This window comes from Dermochelys coriacea, chromosome 3, assembly GCF_009764565.3.
Source record: "Dermochelys coriacea isolate rDerCor1 chromosome 3, rDerCor1.pri.v4, whole genome shotgun sequence".
NCBI lineage: Eukaryota > Metazoa > Chordata > Testudines > Dermochelyidae > Dermochelys > Dermochelys coriacea.
This window is the reverse complement of record NC_050070.1, coordinates 128,273,561-128,295,943: the sequence shown is the minus strand read 5'-3', so window position 1 is coordinate 128,295,943 and position 22,383 is coordinate 128,273,561. Positions and strand designations below refer to the sequence as shown.

Sequence of the window (22,383 nt, the reverse complement as noted above, 5' to 3'; positions counted from 1 at the left end):
AAAACAAAGAAATTACAGTCTTTATAAGGGTCTGATTCAAAGCCACTGTCCGTCCACCCACCCCTCTTTCCACTGTGCTTTGAATCAGGACCTTGGAGTGTGAGATCAAAATGCAGTGATTCACTAACATTCTCCATCTAAGCAGAAAGATAAAATGTCAGCCGCCGCTTCAACAGGCAACCTAGATGATCTTAATGGTCCCTTAAAAAACCAAAAATCTATCTCTAAAGGACAGTATATGGAAAACAGAATGAAACATCCTTTCAGTTATCTACCAGTAGACACCTACATCACATTAGGATTGAAAATCTTCTGGGGTCCCCTATGTCTACTCAGTGGTACATTGGCTTGGCTATTCCCGTTGGTAGGTCTTAACCTCTGGGTTAATATCTCCATTAGCTCAGAATTCCTCTCTATTTAGGACATGGCCTGGGATGACTATATAAAAACATAGTTTCGATGAAGTGAGCTGTAGCTCACGAAAGCTTATGCTCTAATAAATTTGTTAGTCTCTAAGGTGCCACAAGTACTCCTTTTCTTTATATAAAAACAGGCTCTTACCAATGTTTCATTGTACAGTATTAACTGATAACCAAGAGAGTATTGCAGTGTCTTTATGTTACTTTAAACTGATGAGTACAAATGATGGAACCTTCCTGGTTCACTGACGTTATTTAATTCAATAGCGTTTGAAGAAATCTTGCAGTAGACTCTGAAACACTGTATATCTAATATGAAATTTCCAGTTTATAACAGTAATTTTGTTTTCTCCTTCTCTCTCCTAAACATACAGCTGCAATTACAAACCTTGCCTGTATAATAGCGCTATTGCTGTGGAAACCTCACCCAAACCAACTTGCTGTCTTCTTCATATTCTCTGCTCTTTGGGGCCTAGCTGATGCCATCTGGCAGACAGAAACCAATGGTAAGTCCCAGCAACAGCTAACTGAACCTCACTGAGACATAGTATTCTGTATGTTTTTATTTATATGCAGTCTGTTTTACTCTACATGGGCATAAAACATGGTGATGGGTTTAAGATGGGCTTCAGGAAATATGCTTACCCTCCTTTCAGTCAGAAAAATGAGAACAAATGCTCAGGAAGAAGAAACTAATTTAAATGCTTATTAGCCTGGCTTTAGCCAAGGTGGAGGGAGGGGACATCCTTCAACAAGGTAATGGATGATCAAAATAAATCTTTGAAATGCTCACCAAATTCCAAAAGGAAAGTCAAAATTCAGAGGTAATTAACTTAATAACCAGGTTGAAATATAGAGCTGTCATTGTAGACATGGCCTGCATATATACTGACATCTGAGATAAACAGTTGATGCAAATGTTCTCAAAACTCTAAATATCAATATATTTCGATACTTCACTCTGCTGAGAATAAAGGAGGTTCTTCTTTTTAGAGATGGGGGGCACACACAATCTAAAGATTAAAAACAGGACAAATCAAGAAAGAGTCATGCACTCTGGTGGCCTGCGGGACTGCCTTTGAACATGTAAAGTCTGACAACCACCAACCTTAGCCTTCCTAACTGAATATCCCAACCTGTGCTGGTAAGATTTTCCATGGCCTGCCACAAGCAAGACACAGTTTAAGTGCTGTAACGAGGCACACCCCCTTTCATGAGCACCCCCTTGGCCGAGTGCATGTGCCAGTGCCTACACTCTCTCTCAGGGCTAGTCTACACTGCAGCAGCGCTTTAACATGGCTTGTGTAGTCGCGGCTTGTGTAACTTGGCTTGTGTAGTCAAGAGCTCTCCCAGCGCTCTACAAAACCCACCTCCACAAGGGGCATAGCAACTGGTGCTGGGAGCCTGGCTCCCAGTGCTGGGGGACTGTCTACACTGGCACTTTACTGCGGGGAAACTTGCTGTGCTTGGGGGATGGGAGTGTTTTTTCACACCCCTGAGCAAGAAAGTTGCAGCGCTGTAAAGTGCCAGTGTAGACAAGCCCTTAGTTTGTTCCTGCTCCAGGATAGTGCACCAGGGCTCCCTTCCTGGTGACAATGTCTTCGCCCTCTTCTTGGGCCTTCTGGCTGCAGCTGTCCAGCTGGGCCACTATAATTCAGTTGCCTCTCTAGGGTGCTGCAATGTCCAGGCTGCTTCCCCCCAGTGGCTAATGGAGGGGACCTGAGCCCACCTAATACTCCAGGTCACAGCCCAGGGACCCTGTAGATAACAGCCCATCTGCTGTATCCCTTTATCTATGTTGCAGGGCTTTTCTAATTCCTCTGGGCCACTTCCCTGAGCCCCCACCATCTTCACCCTTACCTCAGGGCCTTGTCCTAATGGAGTCCCAGCAACCAGCTCAGAGTTCCTTCTCTCGCTCCCTGGTTTCTATCCACACTGCCCTGTCCAGGGTTCTGTAGGTCAGTCAGTCCATCTGCCAGCCAGCCAGCCACACTCTTACAGCTCCAGCAAGGAATTGAACTTCCTCTGGCCCTGCAGGTCTTCTTATACTAGGCTGCTAGTCCTGATTGTTGGTGTCCCACACAGCTGCCCTAGGCAGCATGGAGGACCCTTTCCACTGCCCTTTTCTGGGGTGGGGTGGGGTGTGACAGGGCCTTAGAGGGTCTGGTATACCCCATCACAAGTGCTCTCCTATCTTATCATGTGTTTCTTTTGTCTCCATTTCTTAATTTTTTTCAACTGCAACTATAATTCAGATCTAGCTATTAACATAGTGTTACAGGTGCTGGCTGACCCTCCCAAGCGTGACATGGGGGAGTATGACATGGCTGGCCTACCAGGTTCTATGTCAGATTGTGTAGCTGGGCCTCCCTTCCCCTGTAGTACTTCAGCTTCCCTCTGGTTGGTTGGGTAGTTTGGATGAGTTGACTCTCTGGCGAAATAAATGCTTTACCCTTTCACGATTCCAAATAGGCCAAAGGAAACAAAACACAGTTCCTTTGCCCTACTCAGGCTATAATCCTCTTCCCAAGATCCAAAGTCTTCTTCTTAGATACAGGGGAGTGAAAGGTGGGGCTTCCTCTCACCCACTCTGGAACCCCCTCCCCCCCGGGGAGCCCTAAATAAGAGCAGGTGCACACAGCAGGCTACACGCCCACACCTCTTCTCTCATGCCAGGCCACATTTTTCTTCTGCATCCAACACAAGCCTAAATTACCACCTCTCATATCCAGGTTCACACCTGCTGAGTTAAGGTTGATATCAATAGTTATTTGCCCTCCCTGGTTTAAACAGTTCATTCATCTCCTGCCTTGAACAATATGTTGATCCATGGGGGTCCTGCCTCTAAAGCTCGCCTTTCCCAGGCTTCTTCCCCAGCTTTCTTAAGCAGGTCTTAAGCAGCATGCAGCAGGTCTTGTTTCATCCCCAAGCTCTCCTTTTACTGAGGAACAGGTCCTGTCTTTTATCCTGCTTCCCTCTTTCCCAGCAAGCCTTGCACGCCGCGACTTGCTCCTTCTGGATAGCAAGAAGGGTTGGGGGTTGGACTAGATGACCTTCTGGGGTCCCTTCCAACCCTGATATTCTATGATTCTATGATTCTATGATTCTATGATAGCACATCCTTCAGAATGCCTGGCCCTAAAGGGGCCATGACCCAACAACAGGAGGCTTGAGCTGCATCTCCCTTAAAAGTGGCTGCACGTCCTTACAGAAGAGAGAAAGAAATAAACAAGGAGGGAAGTGCCCACGGTCATAGAAGGAGGTTGAGGAAGGATGGCAGTTCCTAACCACAGAGTAGTCACTGACAACAGATGGTGCTTCATATTGGTGTAAAATGAGCGACTGTGGCTAATGAGCCTTGTAGTGCAGCAGCATGGTTCCCCACTGTTATGTACTGTCTCCTAGTACAGGTGCCACCTTCTTTCCTAACTTCCTGGAAGGTCATCAACCAAGTTCACATTTTGTGTTTCACCAGGAAGCACAATAAGTGTTCTTTATGCATGTACAAACTGCCTATATCTTTTCTTATTATTATCTTTAGCTATGCAGCAGGACAAAATAATATCACAACAGCACAATAATTTGCATCTTCACACGGTCACATGGCATCACTGATGATAACATTACCCCTTCATGGAGAGATGCAATGTTATTACATCATAATGCTGCGTCACACCATGGGATCTCCAGTATTATATGAATCTGTTCAGGAGTCCTATATTGGCCAGATTCTCCTCTCACCTACATCAGTTTTGCACAGGTGTAACACCACTGCCTTCACTAGAATGACTCCTGATTTACAGCAGTCTGAGTCGAGATTCATGCCTTTTACAATAATAGTTTAAAGGACAAATCTTGCATTTCTTACTCTGGCAAACCCGCATTGAAGTCCATTGGGATCTTAGATTAAAGGCTGAGTAAAAACTGAGTAAGACTACCAGGTTGTGCTGCACAATTAGGGCTTATGAGATCATCAGAGATTTACTTTGACCTTGTATGGATATGTACTCTAATACGGATCAAGGGTTCCCCCTATAGGATATTAATTAGAACTGAATGAATCCTTTCACCGATATCCTTATATATATATATATTTAATATTTTTGAGTGGCTGGGTGGTTATGTGTGTCCCTAGTTATTTTGAATGGAACCTGTTCCATTTTAGAGTGTGCAGTACCCTCTTATCTAAACTGAACACAGCTGCCACAGTCCTTCCTGCTAATAATTGCAGTTAAACAATTGTGTAGCACAGGATAACCAAGTAGAGGGTAGCAAAATAAAATTCTTTCCAGCCTCGCATGCCTCTTTAGAAATGATATGAATCAGTCTGGAACGCTGATAGAACTTGAGCTCACACTATTTTCAGCAGCCCCAGTTTGTGCCCATTCCTAGTTGTAAACAGGGGGAAAGGAGTTAAGGGAAATACTTGAAAAATGAAGTTGGGGCTTATGCTTCTAAAAGCAAGGGGCTGTTCCTGCCCGCTGGAATCAGGCATCGCACCAAGGAAGCACAGTGCTGCTGGGGCACCTCAGACCTGACCTGCCAATTTGTGCCAAACTGTGTGCAACAGTTTTATGCTATGGACAACCATTTGTTAGGGCCTGGGATGAGACACCAGACTCATGTTCCTGTGTGACTTGTGCCCAGCTCCTAGCACATGTTCAACTGAGAAGTTAGAGTTATAGGTCCAGATTTACAAAGGGACATAGTCCCAGACCCTCAGACCTATTCAGGCAGCTCACATCCATTAATCTCTCACAGTTAGGTGCCTAATTACCTTTAAGGATCTAGCCTTAGGCATTGTCATGCTGAGTGTTGCAACACTTAACTTTTAGGCACCTAGAAAATCATTGGAATCCATAAATTCTGGGTTAGGCATTGTCAAGATTCCTTCCCCACTCTGAACTCTAGGGTACAGATGTGGGGACCTGCATGAAAAACCCCCAAGCTTATTTTTACCAGCTTAGGTTAAAACTTCCCCAAGTTACCTTTTGCCCTTGGACTTTATTGCTGCCACCACCAAGCATCTAACAAATATATAACAGGGAAAGAGCCCGCTTGGAAACGTCTTTTCCCCCCAAATCCTCCCAAACCCTACAGCCCCTTTCCTGGGGAAGGCTTGATAAAAATCCTCACCAATTTGCATAGGTGATCACAGACCCAAACCCTTGGATCTTAAAAACAATGAAAAAGCAATCAGGTTCTTAAAAGAAGAATTTTAATTGAAGTAAAAGAATCACCTCTGTAAAATCAGGATGGTAAATACCTTACAGGGTAATCAGATTCAAAACATAGAGAATCCCTCTAGGCAAAACTTTAAGTTACAAAAAAAGACAAAAACAGGAATATACATTCCATTCAGCACAACTTATTTTATCAGCCATTTAAACAAAACAGAATCTAACGCATATCTAACCAGATTGCTTATTAACTCTTTACAGGAGTTCTGACCTGTATTCCTGCTCTGGTCCTGGCAAAAGCAACACACAGACAGACAGACAGACTCCTTTGTTTCCCCCTCCCTCCAGCTTTGAAAGTATCTTGTCTCCTCATTGGTCATTTTGGTCAGGTGCCAGCGAGGTTATCTTAGCTTCTTAACCCTTTACAGGTGAAAGGGTTTTTCCTCTGGCCAGGAGGGATTCAAAGGTGTTTACCCTTCCCTTTATATTTATGATAGGCATCTAGGCTCCCTATACAATGAAAAGGGAGAGATAGGTACCTGAGAATGGGATCCACAAAAGCCAGCATGCTAGGAGGGGCCTACACTAGCCAATGGAAGATGCCAATGAGAGGATTGTGTCCTAAATCCTGCCCCTCTGATGGAGTTAGGCACCTAGCTCTCTTGCAACAAAACTCACAAACCCCTCCTGAAAAACAAGAAAAAACCCTCCTAAAATCCAAACTTTTTATACTCAGAAATACTATTATATTAGCAAATATTGTTTATACTAATTCTCACTTCCTTAATTCAAGAATCTGATAATTTTTACCCCTTTTCAGAATTAATTACAAAGTATTGTAGCAAGGTCCCTTGTTACTAAAACATCATGACTTTTACAAAATGTAGTTCAGGGCATTTATTTGTATCCTATGAAGGACTATCAGATCATTAATACTAACCTACACTGATCCAGGTTAATGAACTATACATTTGGTGATGCACTAGTCTTGATTTCTTACCACCCTTGTTCGCTTACTCATTAATTTGTAAAATCCAGTAAGTGTCCCCTTGCAATTGGCATGAATTAGCAAGGTTCAACAGCCCAGATGATGAGATTATCCCCTTTGGGAAGTTAAACATCTCTCTCAGCTCACCCTGAATTTTTGAGAGCAACTTCAGCAGGAAGAGATTTTTGTGACTCTAACACAAGCCAGAAATGCAAATTTACACTGAATGTTCTAACACCCATCAAGACAAAACTGCCCTCTTTGTTGTATGAGACTCTATGGACTGGGCTCAGCCCACCTCATTGATCTTACACTGAAACACTATAGGCCATATAAGTACATAGATCAAGCTTCTCATTCTACTCCTCATCCTATCTCCTCACTGCATCTAGCACTGTCCTCCTCTCCCTTCTTATGTTCTCATCACTTTATGTAAGAGCCTTCTGCTTCATGGCTCTTGGTGTCTAGAATAAACTTCCTGCCACCTCATTTCAAACTTCAGCAGAAAATATCCTTTCTTCCTTTCCTATAGCTGTCTCCCCCAACCCTCTGCTACGATATATTCACCAAGTTACCTATATTATTTAACTTCTTATAACACTATGGGATACAGTTTGCATGACAGAGAAGACTAAATTACAAGCTTGTATTTTCCTGTGATTTGAACACAGGGAAGGAAATATAGCTCATGTTGTAGGAAATATAGAATGTGTTCAGACTTACCATCACAAAGATCATCTCTTTTTCTTTGCAGCACTCTATGGAGTTTTATTTGAGAAGCACAAAGAGGCAGCCTTTGCTAATTATCGACTCTGGGAGTCACTGGGATTTGTCATCGCCTTTGGATACAGCACCTTCTTACATGTTTACATCAAACTGTACATCGTAATGGCTGTGCTGGTCGTGGCCATAGCAATGTATGGGACAGCTGAATACCTAGAAGCAAAGGACTTGCCTGGAAAACCTACCACTGTGAAGGAGGAAATAACAGGATCTGTAGTCCAGCAAACACGTCTTTAAACCCAACAGGATCAGAGCAGTAGAAACAAAGAATTCTGGGCAGCTTAGCACAACTGATTTCTTTAAGGGAGATTCAAAGTGTTCAATCAGATTTTAGAAGAATATAAAGGAACTGTTTTCTTGGTCAGTCTAATATAAAGAAATAGGAATAAATCTCCTTTCATACCTCTGTTTTTTAAAAGGTTATCTGACTGTCATTTCACTCAAACTCTTACTAATAATGAACAATTATTTTTTTAAAAATTGTATTGGATTTTTTTTACAAATAACATTTTATTAAACATGATAAAAGACCTTTTATTAATGTAGGATAGTTTTTGTACCTAAGTATTAGATAGGATACAAAAGGTTATGATCCAGTGGTGCAAAATGAATGAGCTACACCCTTCAGTTCCCACTGACATCAATGGGCATAGAGCATGCTCAGCCTTTTTCAAGGGTCACTCATCACCTCATGCGTGTGGACCCCTATTTATAACTACCTCATCATAACAACATTGACTCCCATGAACACAAACCTAAATTATTGCAGTTCCTCCCCACCTAGTTTTAATGCAAGGCTGCTCCATTGCTTGTAGCTTGTGCAGAACGCAGCACTGTGTGCCTAAGAGTATCTGTGATCATATTATTCTCATCCTCTATTTGATTTTTTTTTTTTTTTTTTACACTTGCTGTGTGTAACCACAGAGAACTTGTAGTTGGCCTGGTTGGTCTTTAAAACCTTAATGGTGTAGGCCCTGGCTCTACAATATTTAAGAATTCTATCTGAGCTGTCTTCATGTATATTTGCATTCCGCAATATCTACTCCATTATGTCTTAGGACAGCAGACAATTGTGTCTGTGCCACTGTGGTTCTTGCATCCTGGTACTCATGCCTTCTTATTGTTCCTTTCTTCACTTCCTCCCTTGCCACTTTAAAACAACCCCCACTCAAAATGTTGGTCCTCAACATTTCTAAAAAAACATAATCACAGTCACCTTGTCCCTCCTGCTAAGTACCATGCAGGGTTTCCCCAACCCCATTTAATTTTTGTTTGGAATTTTATTACATTGTTGGGATTATTTTGTGCTATCATTAAATTATTGAACAGTGTCCCCAGCACCTTGGCAGGTGGGTACTGTCCAAAATCAATGATTATTATTAGTAGTGTAACAGCAGAAATAATCCTTTTTGTAAAGCAAACAAAATGTAAGAGAAGAAAAATTGAAGACAATGACTGCCAATCATCAGGATTAGCACCACACCTGGAAACAAATGCCATTATAAGATAAACTGTGTAATGCCATGAAAGCTAACATTTGAGATTAATAGGTTCAATTATTAACTGCACCATGAGAGTGAGGCATTAATGAAATAAAAACAAATGTGGATGTAACAGGAAGATAGAATGAAATAATCAGATTAATGTGGGAACTCCCCCTCCCCCCGAAGTATTCCTTTTTACAATTTTTTTCTCACACCACTTTCCTTCCTCAAATAGTATGTTCTAGTAACAGGATTCCTGTCCAGATTTCACCCATATTCTGTCTAGCGTTCCATATTATACCTTTATTTACCTTCTAGTTTATAATTAAGTATAATTCATTATGTCTAGCAAAAAACCAACAAACAAACAAACAAAAACAGGTGAGCTCCTTTACAGCTCTGCCTCCCTGATGGATCTGTCAATTCTGAAAAAAGGCTTGTAATTAATCGTTATATTTGTGACTAAACTATTATAGCAGTGGAATCCTCAGGAATGTTCACCATACATTCAGTGATTACAGATGGACTTTCAATAACATCTAGTTTACCTCCTGACTCCTTTACCGTTCTGTTGCATATTCTTAACACGTGTTGCTTCCCCAGAATACAGAATCTTTATTTCATCTTCAACTTGCCCTTTACGTATCAAACACACTCACTGCAAATACACAGGTGCTAACACATACCCCATTTTGCATGCACAGAGCTTGCATGCTGTCTTAGTGTCCTTCAGCCCAATGTCCATTTGTGTGCATGCAACTTTGCATCTGCTGATACAGCAGGTTTTTTCTATCACCATACTATCAAATACTTTCAGTTACCTCCTCTCCTTCCTTCCAAAACTATTTGGATATTTTTCATGCTGTGGACATGTCAAGCAATGACACCACAATGGCCTGCCACAGACACCATAGATTACAACTGAAGCTACAATGAATGAAGCAGTCAGTAAGCAACAGGATGCTGCTGGTACCAGGGAATCTCAGCACAGGCGAGGCAGAGTCAGAACTGGAAGGATGGTCTTGTGGGTCAGGCACTGGACTGGAGATTTGTGTTTAGTTAGTGGCTCTGTCACAGACTTCCAGTGTGACACAGGCAAGTCACATAATATCTCGGTGCCTCAGCTCCACCTCTGTAAAATGGGGATAATTACATCTCTCCCTCACAGGGGTATTGCGAGAATAAGTTCAGATAGTATGGAAATGGGAGCCATAAACATACCCAGCCTGACAGTTAATTTGAGAAGCCTTAGTCAGGGCAGAGTGAGGTGAAGCATACGATAGCTTCATATGCAAATAACACGGCTGAGCTGTCTGGCAGAGGCAACTATCAGACTTGATCTATGCAGCCTGAACTTTTCAATTAGGCCATAGATGAGCAAACCCCATAAGTGAGTTAGAACTGTGGTGATTTAATATAAAGTTAATAAACTGAGCCTGTGCTGTAGAATGACTCAAGACATCAAAATATTGGTAGGGGGCTGAGCCAGGGAGGCCTCTGTGCTCCAGCGGGAAAACAAAGTGACGGTTGGTGTCACTGTGGCATGAAGCTTCTGGCCTTCCAGAGGAACATTCCACAGCCTTGCTTTGGTTGACCGGGTAGTAAGCAGGCGAATCATGTTTGGATGGAATGAACTGAACCAGAGGCAGGACTCACTTGGAATCACCATCCCCTCTCAACTCACGCTTGGCTGATGGCCAATCTATTATAATGCCACCAGCAACAACTGTGTTCACCCCAGTAGGCTTCTATCACTGACTCCACCTGTATGAGGTTAATGAATGCCCATTCTGGTCGCATGCTAAGCAATCCCAATATGTACAAGCTGCAGGCTTGAAGGAACTGGAAAGATAACCACTAGTCACCTGGACAGCAAACCGTCTATAAGCAGACTGCCACTAAATGCTGTGCATGATAAATGTTTATACCAGACAAATATTATGCAGGGTCACAGCTTTGCAAGGTGTTGAGCATGCCCTGCAAGTTGCTGAGTGCCTCCAGACAGATGCTGAGTTCCCTCAGTTCCCAGGCTGTGGCTGAGGAGACACTGAAATGGGGAGCAAGGGAGCAGAACTGAATTAGTTGGAGGAGGGAAGCAGAGAATAGATGATGGGGACAAGGGAAGTTACCAGTTTTTCTCCCTCTGGGACCTGGTCTCACACTTTGTGATCCTGTTTTCCCAGTTCGGCATAGCTGAGACAGAAGTTTGATATGGAGTTGGGGCAGTGATGAGAGCCCTGGCCCAAGCAGCAGTCGTCACCGGGAGCTGGGGTTGGAGAGGGAGGAGAGGAGACAGAAGGTGGGGCATCCTACTTTACCAGCTGACTTTCTAAATTAAACTGAATATCATTAATATTAATCATTGTCTACATACATCCAGTGACTGCAGTGAGAGTCCTACACATAAAAACCAAAGCCCATCACAGCGCCGCATGAAACCACAGAGGAGAATGAATTAAAAGCAACATAAACTAAAGTTTGATATTACTAAGCCAAGGCTTTCATTGACTCCTGTGGAGTTTTGCCTGAGCAAGGCTGGCTGGCTGGCTTTGGGTCATGGAGATTAAAGAAGAGAAAGAGGAACCTATAGGCTGATGACAGAAGTTGAAAGGACTCAATAAAGCACTTTGCCTACTTCCATGATGCTGTCACTCTTTGCCTTTGTGTATAGGATTGCTACTTTGTGTTGCTAGGCAACAATACTTCAACCCTCTTGGCCGGCCCTTGGAGACATCCAGGCAAGAAAAACCAATCAGACAGCTGTAGCTGCTGAATCAGGCGGCCTGCAAATCCCACTTTGGCGTTTGCAAGCATAAAGAAGGGGTTTCCTTCTGTTCGTATTTGAAAATTCAAGTGCATGTTGATGTTTTCTGATTCTCTATCTAGAGCCTGGAGTGTCCCAGCCAGCATGCATCGTTGATTAGGACAATTACCATACAGAGAATGCACCTGTCCAGAAGTGTAGATGTACCAGCGGGAGAGGTATGTGAACATTTTGAATTGATGAGTACAGTCGTGTATGTGTTAAGCACTTTCTAGTCCTTGGCCTTTCTTGTGAAAGAGGGAATTTATCCTGGGGGTGGGGGAAATCCTGTGAAAAGGATTTCATTCCCAGCTGATGATGGAGGACATACAACAGGAGTTGAGAGCATAAGGATTAGAAGCCTTCTTTGTTTCATACCAGATTCATAGAGATGTCATGATTCGTAAGATGCGGAATTCAACTGCATTTCAACTGGCAGAGTAAGAAAAGGGAGGGGTTTTTTTTGTAAGTCTCTCTCTGCTATCATCCTTATGCCAATACATAAATATTTAGTATGCACCTGTCCAATACATCTTTTGTCCATTGTACAATGGCTTTTACAATATTAATTCCAACATAATGCAGCTATTGCTAGATTTGATGCCACAAAAACTCTTTTGTTCAAAAAAATCAGTTTTCTGAGCTAGCTTGGATGCATCTTTGGAAGATATGCTTTAGTCAAACACAAGTTATTGGGATCAATATGGGGTAACAGGGTCAAATTTGATAGCCTATGATATACAGGATGTCAGACTACTAGATGATCTGATGGTCCCTTATGGTCTTGAAATCTATTAGCCAGGAGAGCTGGGTGAATAATGGATTTTTTGATTCATTGGCAATTTCAAAAAGGGTTAAAAATTAATTTTGGGTCTCATCAAAATAAAAAAAATAATAAAAATATTGGACAAATTGAGAAGTAAAAAGAAAAAAAATTGTTTGGGTCAAATGAAACATTTCATTTTGACCAAACCAAAACATGTTATTTCAATTTTGACCATTTTAAAATGTTTTAGAATTTTAAAAATAAAATTAAAGAAATTTTTGAAACAAATCATTTGCATACAGCATACATTATTTGTTATGGCAACACTGCAGCACAAGTATTTTTTTATTTAAAATACAAGGAAATACATTAGCCTCTCAGATACAACTGTGTGAAAACTGTGGGCAGCTGTTAACTTTGAATGGAAACTACTACAAGTGCACTATGCAACAATGATTGCAAGTAGATGGAGCTTAAAATTATTATGTTTTCATAATTTGCAAAAGAAAATTGGGCAACTCAGGCAAATTCATCTGAATGAAAGGACATTTGTATAGTGATTCACACTTCCATAGGAAAAAAAGTAGTCAAATTTGTGTTCATGCATTTAGATGATCACTTGATGATAGTTCTCCTCCAGTTGTGCTTAAATTGTGTTCCTTATATCTGAAATCTTTTTATTGTTTTTGCACTCCATATACACTAGGTACTGAGTTTCCAAGGAATTTGGTGTTGATATTTAAGTTTAGGCTTGCAAAGCACTTGTCTTTCCAGTCAACTTCCCTCTGAGTGTAAATGGCAAGAAAGGTCTTCCATTGACACAACCTGACATGAGCAAGCCACTGTCAACAGCTTTATTGTTTAGGTAGTATTAGCAGCCAGTAATGAGTAATTTATAATGTGTTAGTTAAGACTCTATTGTGGCAGCATTTACTGTACTCAGTAGTCATATAATACAGTTCCTTTCAATGAAGGGTTGCTAGTAGCACGAATGATCAGTGCATAACACACACACACAACTTACTGCAACATTTAAACTATGACTCAGATGTCAAGCTTGGTCAATTTAGTTAAATGTTATTTGGAATTTAGTATTCCTTGTCAGGGGAGCTGAGTCAGAGCCTAGAAAATTTGCAGCACAAATGTTTCTTTCCAGGGCTTTTAAAATGGATGATTAATAGGTATCTACAAAGGCAATTTTATAAGAGAGAATGGAACTTTGGGGAAGAAGAGGGAGGCAAGGACATGTACTTACATCACTGGAGGCTGCCATGGCAATGTGTGTTCTGCCTCAGCAATGTCCACCACGCTCCTGGAACCTTAAAGAGAATAGAAAATAGTCATTGGTGGGCTGCTTTTCCACATACCCAAGTAAATCTACTTACATCACTAGGGTGCTTTAGTACCCACATGGTTCCCCTCAATCCCATCTCCCAAGAGCAGTACATCCCCTGAGGACTCTGCCTTATGTGTGGGAGAGAGATGGGGAGGAGGAATTCCTGAGTTACCTGAAGAGGCTCAGAGGGGTGTCCTCAATCCAAACCTGGACCTGGCTGACTTCCATCTCTGGCTCAAACACAAGAGAGAAGGAAGTTATAAGTTCAGCTGCAAAACAACAGAAAAATATTCATTTATTTATTAACTACTTTGTTTTACTATAAATAGTGTTGAGTAATGGATTAGAAATCATGAAATGAAGAAATTCAGCCCTAGTTCATGGGTCCTCAATAGTCTCTGCTCCCGCTGGACAGTGATTCTCCTTGTCCTCTTTCAACAGAGATCACACCATTCTTCACCTTCCTGCCACTTCCCCCAAGTCCCTCCCGCATATACACAGCCATTTCCCTACCACCTATAGGTGTTGCCATAGGAGAAACCTGGCCTTCCCTCTATGCAGGGTCCAGCCCTTGGGCCCTCCCATGATGCACCTGTCTGACTCAAAGCAGTGAAGTGCTACTTCACTGCTTTCCAGGGCCACTTCCTATGATGTCTGTCTCTTGCCAGGTCCTTCTTCTCAGCCTCTTGCCATCAATCCTCTGCTGAAACCCTCCTGGGTTTTGTTCCCAGTTCCCTGTCAGGGGCACCACCTCCAGTCTCGGTTCAGATGCCTGGTCACTGGATAGCACCACTGCTGTTCCCAGATCTCTCCCAGCCACTGCCCTGCCTGTCAGCTTTCTTCCTTGACTGAACACAATAATCTGCCTTTTAACCTGGCTCCTTCTTTCCGGCAGGCCTGGCTTCAGTCCCACAGTCTGGGCGGCAAGTCAAACCTAGATGGGAGCCGGTCCTGAGTTCTTCCTAAAGTCCTAACTTGTCCCGTGCACATGGCTCATGATTCATGCACCACTGCAGATAGTACCAGACCATTCATACCTGTTTCAAGTTGCAACAATGAAATTCTCTAAGGTAGACAAGGGTTAAAGCTCACTAAAGAAAGATACTTAGTGTGTTGAGCTGACAGTGCCAGTTGACAACAGCACAAGGCTCAGGTAACCAATACATATACATCAGACAAGAATGTCACTGAATGCTGGAGTAGGGTGGGAAATGGTTTTCCCATCCTGCAAGAATTTTTTGAGGTTTTGAAATTTTTTCCCATCCTGAATCAGGACAAAAAGTCAAAATCTTGAATATTTTGGTCAACTGAAAAATTTGAAAAAAATTTCAAATCAGGTCAATTGAAACATTTCATTTCAACCGTGCCTTTTCTTTTCAATTGAAAAAAATAGAACTTTTCAATTTAGATTTTTTTGTTCAAAAATATTTCAAAAAAGGAAATTTATCAAGCCAACCATTTTCGGTGAAAAGTTTCAGTTTTGACAAATTGCCATTTCCCCATAAATATTCTATCACAGGAAAGGAGGGGTGAGGGAATGCTGTGAGGTGTACACACATCCTATGTTTCTATGGAGATTTAGAATGTATGGCATTTACATTCTGGGGATTGTTTCAAAAGTTGGGAGTTTAAGCCTTAGGAGGAGAGATTCTTAACCTTAAAAAATATACCAAGATGTCAGTCTGAAAACAGGTTGAGCAAAGGATTGACCACTGTATCGCTGATGTGCATGTCTTGGGAAATATCAGACCAGTGCAGATACTAAGGCTTTGTCTACGTTGACAAGTGAACGATAAAACTTTTGTCATTCAGAGGTGTTAAAAAACCACACACACTGAAAGACAAAAGTTTTGTTGAAGAAAAGCGCCGGTGTGAACAGTACTTTGTTGGCAGGAGTGCTTTCCTGCCGACAAAGCTACCGCCACTCTTTGGGGGTGGAAGTTTTTTGTCGGTAGGAGAGAGCTCTCCTGCCAACAAACAGCGGCTACGCGGCGCACCTTTTAGTGGCACAGCTGTAGCGGCACGGCTATGTCGCTAAAAGCGGCATAGCGTAGACAAAGCCTAACAGCTGTGATTAGGAAAAATCCTTTCTTCTTTTATTTTATAGTGTTGTTACATTCCAAAGGTAAAATTTAATGTCCGTCCCTGGAGACCCCATCCTGGGGGATTTCAGAGTGTGGAGTGGTAAAATAGGTAAGTTCATGCTGATCTTCAGGGCATGGATTTTAATGGCAGAGATGATGCCTTGTGGAACTATTCTCCGCCTAACTGCAGTCTTGCCCCCTTTCTAGACATAGAGGAACTTCTGCAGCAGGTTTTGGGGAAGGGCAGAGCACTGACACAGAAGCAGCAATACCCCCTAAAGCAGATATCCACTGGGATTTTGTGTCCTCCACAGACAGCAGGGGCAACAGAGCCTTCAAGTTGTACCCCATTTCTTTAGATTTAGAATTAATTGGTATGTGTGAGTGTGGTGGGAGGGTGGGCAGGGGGTGTCTTATTTAAAAGTTAATAATTCTGTGTTAAAGCTGCTACTTTCCCCAGGAAAACTAGAAGAATTAAAATGCATTTCCAACTCAAAGGAGCTGACATGCACCATCTGCAGTACATATTCTGAAATGGTACATCATTTAGAGATTACATTAATTCCTATCAAAGATTATTTACAAACCCCAGGAAGCATTAACTCCTCTGCCAGAGGGAAATGGAGAGAAGGAATAGTGTATGGAGCTCTCCAGGAAGGAGGAAAAGTTTCACTGGTAACAGCAAAGTATTAGGTAGACCAGCCAGGTGATCTCAGCCAGGCTGAGATCCAAAGCCCACTGAAGCCAATGGAGTCTTTCCAGTGACTTCACTGGGCTTTGGATCAGGTCCTAAGATCTTGTTTACAGTGGGGTTTTTCTCAGACAAGGATTAGATAACATGGTGGTAAAATGTCTGATCCTTGTCTAAATGGCAACTGTTGGGAATTATGGATCATAAATTACTAGTGTAAACAAGGTCTAATAGGGGAAGTTATTATCATTGGACTGAACAAAGGCATTGTAAAATAATAGATATCTGTGAATTACAAAAGCATCAGACTACTGCACAAACCCAATACTGCTAAGATTAGCCAAGTTAAATTAAACTGCAAAGCAAAAGAAAATATATGGACATTCAATTTTATAGAGACAGCCATGTTTCATGCTGCCTTAAAGTTTTCTGAAACGAAAATCATTGTACATAAGGCTCATACAATTGCTCCTTCAGCAGTAAATAAAGCTCTGGACTCCATTTTTCATTTGCTCATTCATGGTAGAAAGAACCATGGGAAAGAGAGGCTTTGGGTGTGCCAAGATATCTATGATGCATTTCAGCTCAATTCATGACAACCCTTTATTTATTTATTTTCCTCCTGATCATTCTTTTTCAGAAAATAAGGCCCACTCAATGGCATATGACCATGATGCAGAAGACATCCTGAAGCCTCTGGTCTTCCGCCTCCATGAGAGCATTCCTGAAGCAGTCCGTGAGGTCTTACTGGAATGTGGTTGGAGTGAATTTGATGAACAAGAGCAAGATGAAGCAGACTGGAATCTGTGTTGGCAGAACTCCCCTTTCCGTATGACTGACCACCGTAGCATTAAACCATGGCAGAGGCTCAATCACTATCCAGAAACAGTCAGGATCACAAGGAAAGACTATCTGGCAAGGCATCTGAAACGCATGAAGGGAATTTATGGACCGTCTCTTTATGAGTTTAGTCCAATGGCATTCATCATGCCTAACGACTATGTCAAGTTTATAGCAGAATACACTAAGGAGAGACAGTCACAGGGCAGAAAGCCAAGCTACTGGATTTGCAAGCCTGTGGGTCTATCTCGTGGAAGGGGCATACTCATCTTCCAGGACATTAAAGACTTTGTATATGATTGCATGGTCATTGTGCAGAAGTACATTAGTAACCCTTTGCTTATTTCTGGGTACAAATGGGATCTCCGCCTCTATGTCTGTGTCACCAGTTTTTGCCCCCTTACCATTTACACTTATGAAGAAGGGCTAGTGAGGTTTGCCACTGAAAAGTTTGACCTTGGTTCTCTGGACAACATCTATGCCCATCTGACAAACACCAGCATCAATAAATCTGGCGCCTCATACAAAAAAAATAAAGAAGGGATCGGCCGTGGCTGCAAATGGACGTTCAGCAAATTCCGTTCTTACCTACGCAGCCATGAGGTGGACGACCTGCTTCTGTGGCGGAGAATACACAACATTGTAATGCTGACCCTGCTCGCTATAACCCCTTCTGTTCCACGGACGTCCAATTGCTTTGAGCTCTTCGGGTTCGACATTCTGATCGATGACACATTCAAACCATGGCTTTTAGAGATAAACTACAGCCCAGCCTTGCGCCTAGACTGTTCCATCGACAGAACAGTGAAAAAAAGACTTCTCCATGACATCATTGAATTGCTAAATTATAAGCAAACTGACGCCTTGAGAGAAAACAAAGGGGCTGGTACTAAAGCTTCCTATGCTGGTAGAACACACATCCCCTTGACGACACAGGGTGAAAATGCAACAGATGATGCTCTCGATTTCCTTGCTTCTAGGCAAGAAAGTGAATGCACTGCCACTTCTGCAGTGCAGTCTCTCTTGGAGGTTACAGGAGGTACGTTTAAGAAGGAGGCCATAGAGATGGGAAAAATGGCCAGAACACATCCAAGGAAAACACTAACCTCACAGCTCCGGGAAAGGATGAACAGGCCGAAAACATCTTCGGAATCAAAGGCAGTGTCTAAAAGTAAACAGTTGCCCGGAGCTAGACACTCTGTACATGCATCTGTCCAAGTCACCCATTGGTTGCCTACTACTGAGTTATGTAACTACACATTAACTATTCCTCCATATTTTCTCTCCTCTAAAGACAAAAGGCCCTTCCCTCGAGTAGGTGATTTTGTCCTTATATTTCCTTTCAATGATGCTGCGCTTGAAGCCTCCAGAAATGAAATAGATGTAAAAAGCATCATACAAGAAATACACAAGTTAATGAACAAACAGTTGCTCCCAGGACAGCAGAAAGTAAAGAAGATTATTTAACTTTCAGATAACTTAGTAGATGTTAGGATATAAGCTGCCACACAATGAAAGAGGAAGACAATAACCAGATATGAATGGTGCTGGGCTATTGACCCATCTTAGCTGGTGGTTTAGTTTGAAGATGGTGGGTATGTGCGGAAGTCATCTCAGAAATAGGGATCTTGTAAAACCACACACAATTTGAAAATGTCTCTTGTAATTTAACAATGACCCTGGGAAATTATTTTTTTAAATAAAAGACTGAATTGCATAATTAATTTATACAGTATTCTTCTGCCTCTGAAATAGTCTCAAAATGAAAATATAAAATTGCATATTCTTTCAAAAGCTTTAACAACGTCAATCTTTGCTTTTGTTTATGAGTCATTTATTAATTCCTACCCTTCATCGCCAAAAGCTTTTCTTTTCCTGCCTGGGAGGCTTTATAACTGTAAAATGCATCCGATGAAGTGAGCTGTAGCTCACGAAAGCTTATGCTCTAATAAATTTGTTAGTCTCTAAGGTGCCACAAGTACTCCTTTTCTTTTTGCGAATACAGACTAACACGGCTGCTACTCTGAAACCTGTAAAATGTTGGTTAGTTTACCCCTTGCAGCAGGCAACTTGGATATCCATGTCCCATGGTTTACAGTGTTATTAATGGTCATAAAACTATCAAGTCTCTTTAAGAATTCAGTACATGATCTCATACACTGAGCTTGTGGGCAGTCACTGCTGCAACCTGACGACATGCTGCGTGAAGAAATACAATCCAAATAGAATTACATTCATTTGATTGAAAACTGGGTTTCTGTAGAAATTCTTATGAAATGTAATTTCAAAAATATGCTAATGCATCCGATGAAGTGAGCTGTAGCTCACGAAAGTTTATGCTCTAATAAATTCGTTAGTCTCTAAGGTGCCACAAGTACTCCTTTTCTTTTTTCAAAAATATCCTACATGCTGTTCCAGACTGGTTTTCAAACCCACTTCTCAAACATTAAACAAAGAGTCCCCTACAGTCTTTGTGAGATAGAAAATATTATAATTATGTCTCCCACAGCAACAGAGGAATTTAATATTGGAACTGCGATGAGACCTCCAAGTGTTATTTTTGAATCACCAGATAAAATCTCTCCCACCGACACAATACATTATCTGCTTGCTGGGGCCTTACTAATGTTACTCAGTTACTCAGCTTATGTTATGCCATAATTATGGGGCCTTACATCAGACTGCTGGTGTAACACTTTTTGCACAATAAACTGAGTAGGGAGAAACCCCACCACCACCACTGAATTGAAATATTTGTTTGACTCCCTGTCCAAACCATCTGAGCTCCTCGTGCATCTCTACTGCCACCAACAGTCCGTCTGGCAGTAACTGCATCTGCTATGGTCTACATAAGTACATTCTCATTTTGTTCCAAATATGAGCAAAATTCTAATTGCCATGGGCTTAGTCTGATGCCAGAAAATCTGTGGGTAACAAAGAATTGAGGTGTTGCAACTGTATTCTATCTCCCTGCAAAGTCACCCCTTACAGCTTCTATAATAAGAAACACAGAGGGATGTTTTGGGGCTGGCATGGTCTATGTGTTTAGGGTGGGTAAGACTCTGATCCTGCAGAAAAGAGTATGCAGCCACTCATATATAGATTATCTGTGTTCTTAGAAGGAATCATCTGTGGCTGGGAAAGGCCATTGTCAGTCAGAATACACGGCAGAGGGGTTTTGCAGCATGAAGGATTAGAGAAGAGAGGGGTGTGAGGAAGAGGTAGGGAGCTGTCTTTTTGTATTAAGAATAACCAGATCAGGGATCATTTTTACTATGTTTTTATTTCCATTGAAGGTGTTCTGGTTACGGCATGAGCTACATAGCTCTTGTGATTTATGCCATCACCTTCTCCCTCTCTCTGAGAGCAAACTAGTCTTGTGCTATTTGTTTTGATGGTTCTTTTGCTTTTATACTATTCAGCATCTTCTGAGATTCGCTTTCTAGCATGCCAGGTCAGACAAGACAACAAAATTACCATTAAATACTCGTTACTAATATCACCCCAAATGGTTATACTATGGGCAAGTGCAGCTGCAAAGGGTTCTACTAGCTAGGCTCTGGTTTGCCACTACCCCAGGCAGTATGGTGCCAGGCTCCTGGGGGAGCTAGCAAAATGATTTGGGCTGTGGTATCATTAACATGCACAGGACATGCAGCTCGAAATCTCATTTTCATCAGAGCCAGATGGTGCAGTGTCCACTTTACTAGTGCCTAGCCAGGACAGAGACTTAGAGCGAGTTGCCTGAGACTCAATCTAGACGAGACATAGGTGATACTAGTGGGTTGGAACCTAGGGGATACAACAGAAATAGTTCCTGGCCCTGTGCCTGAAAGATATTTTGCTGATCTTTTCTCCAAGATGTTTGCAATTTGGGGGTGCTACTGGTGAAGCTGTTGGTCCAGAGAACCTTTTTTACCTGCATATGGTAAGTAGTCCTTAAATTATGGGGAAAAATAGGGAGTGGCTTTAATGTAAACAGTAGTGAGAAGTAAGGGGGGGTCATAAGACTGAAGTGAGGTAACCATTAAAAGTAGTATATGGGGACCTGCCCTTCCCTCCCCAGCCCTGCCATAATTCAAGCACAGCTGGTAAGACATTTGTGACATTTTACTTTGGATCAAGAGCCTGCCAAGGAAATCCATACTTTTGTGACTTTTAGTTGGGATTCCTGCAATGCATTTTGCATCTACATGAACCTATACATGAAGGCCATGTGGAAGTTTTAGTAGTGGACAAGGCAACTATATAACTATTAGATGGGTATTACTCACAGGAAATATTTTACACCAGTTCTTTGATGACTTTACTGTTCTCACTTTTACTTCTGGGTTCAATTCAAGCTCCCGACTTTGATCTGTAAAGCCCTACAGTACATAGTTTAAATTAGAGCCTGGTTACTTGAGAAGTTAGTTGCCTCTCCTCCTGTACCACAGTGTAAATGTATTTATTTCACTAACAGAGTGTACTATCACCCTAGGCACATTTAAATAAGAACAATCATATAAACAGTACAATGCCTCCAGCATCTAATAGTAGCCAACACAAACAATCCCAAACAACACCCTCAGAGAAAGCCTCGGTAAACAGACCTTACAATGTGCCCTGAAAGGCAACTGATTCAGGCTATCAGACCTCTCCACTGGGAATGCTCTGCAATGCTTCTTATTTGGGCCTGCCCAGCCCTGATTGGCTGCTCCTCGCAGCCCTTCTCTGATTGGCTGCCTCCTGCACAACCTCCCTAGGACTCTATTAACCCCTTAGAGCCCAGTGTGGGGCAGGCACCCCATCACAGGATTAAAATTAATGGTGTAAACAAGAAGATTTCTAGATACTTAATCATGATTTAAGAGTAAAAGCGACAAACAAAAACCACCAAACATTTCCTGAATACCTGTAAATGAGCACAAACCAGCTGCTTCATTGACGATCAGTAAACTTTTTTAAAAACAGGATGCCTAGGAATTAACTTGATGTTTCTCCTTGGCAGATGCAAACACGATGTCTAT

At 42.0% G+C, this 22,383-nt stretch overlaps 2 protein-coding genes across 12 annotated transcripts in view; both read left to right on the top strand.

Annotated features, from left to right (window-relative positions):
• The window catches only part of UNC93A (unc-93 homolog A), a 36,802-nt gene extending 28,952 nt beyond the window's left edge, over nt 1–7,850 (top strand). For all 5 annotated transcript variants that reach the window (XM_038393812.2, XM_038393808.2, XM_043511304.1 and 2 more), the window contains 2 exons: nt 794–925; nt 7,342–7,850. In XM_038393812.2, coding sequence (XP_038249740.1) covers nt 794–925; nt 7,342–7,607 — 398 coding nt within the window. In that variant the 3' untranslated portion in view covers nt 7,608–7,850. The remainder of the gene's footprint in view (nt 1–793; nt 926–7,341) is intronic.
• TTLL2 (tubulin tyrosine ligase like 2) lies at nt 899–19,098 on the top strand. Of its 7 annotated transcripts, none has more exons than XM_043511300.1 (3): nt 899–925; nt 11,741–11,836; nt 17,175–19,098. In XM_043511300.1, exon 3 carries the CDS (start codon nt 17,192–17,194, stop codon nt 18,839–18,841), a length of 1,650 nt encoding a protein of 549 aa, XP_043367235.1. In that variant the 5' UTR covers nt 899–925; nt 11,741–11,836; nt 17,175–17,191; the 3' UTR covers nt 18,842–19,098. The 7 variants fall into 7 exon arrangements, with proteins under 7 accessions (XP_043367235.1, XP_043367232.1, XP_043367236.1 ...); XM_043511301.1 differs by lacking the exon at nt 899–925 and adding an exon at nt 12,039–12,119 and having other exon boundaries at nt 11,828–11,857; nt 17,174–19,098; XM_043511302.1 differs by lacking the exons at nt 899–925; nt 11,741–11,836 and adding exons at nt 14,312–14,829; nt 16,051–16,217.
• The last annotated feature ends 3,285 nt before the right edge of the window (nt 19,099–22,383 follow it).

Bases quoted from the DNA above. Each gene is read 5' to 3' on its own strand.
- TTLL2 (XM_038395747.2), top strand. From the start codon at position 15,895: ATGTCCGTCCCTGGAGACCCCATCCTGGGGGATTTCAGAGTGTGGAGT. The intron at 15,953-17,174 runs GTAAGTTCATGC...ATTCTTTTTCAG, and splicing joins AGTGTGGAGTGGTAAAATAG to AAAATAAGGCCCACTCAATG.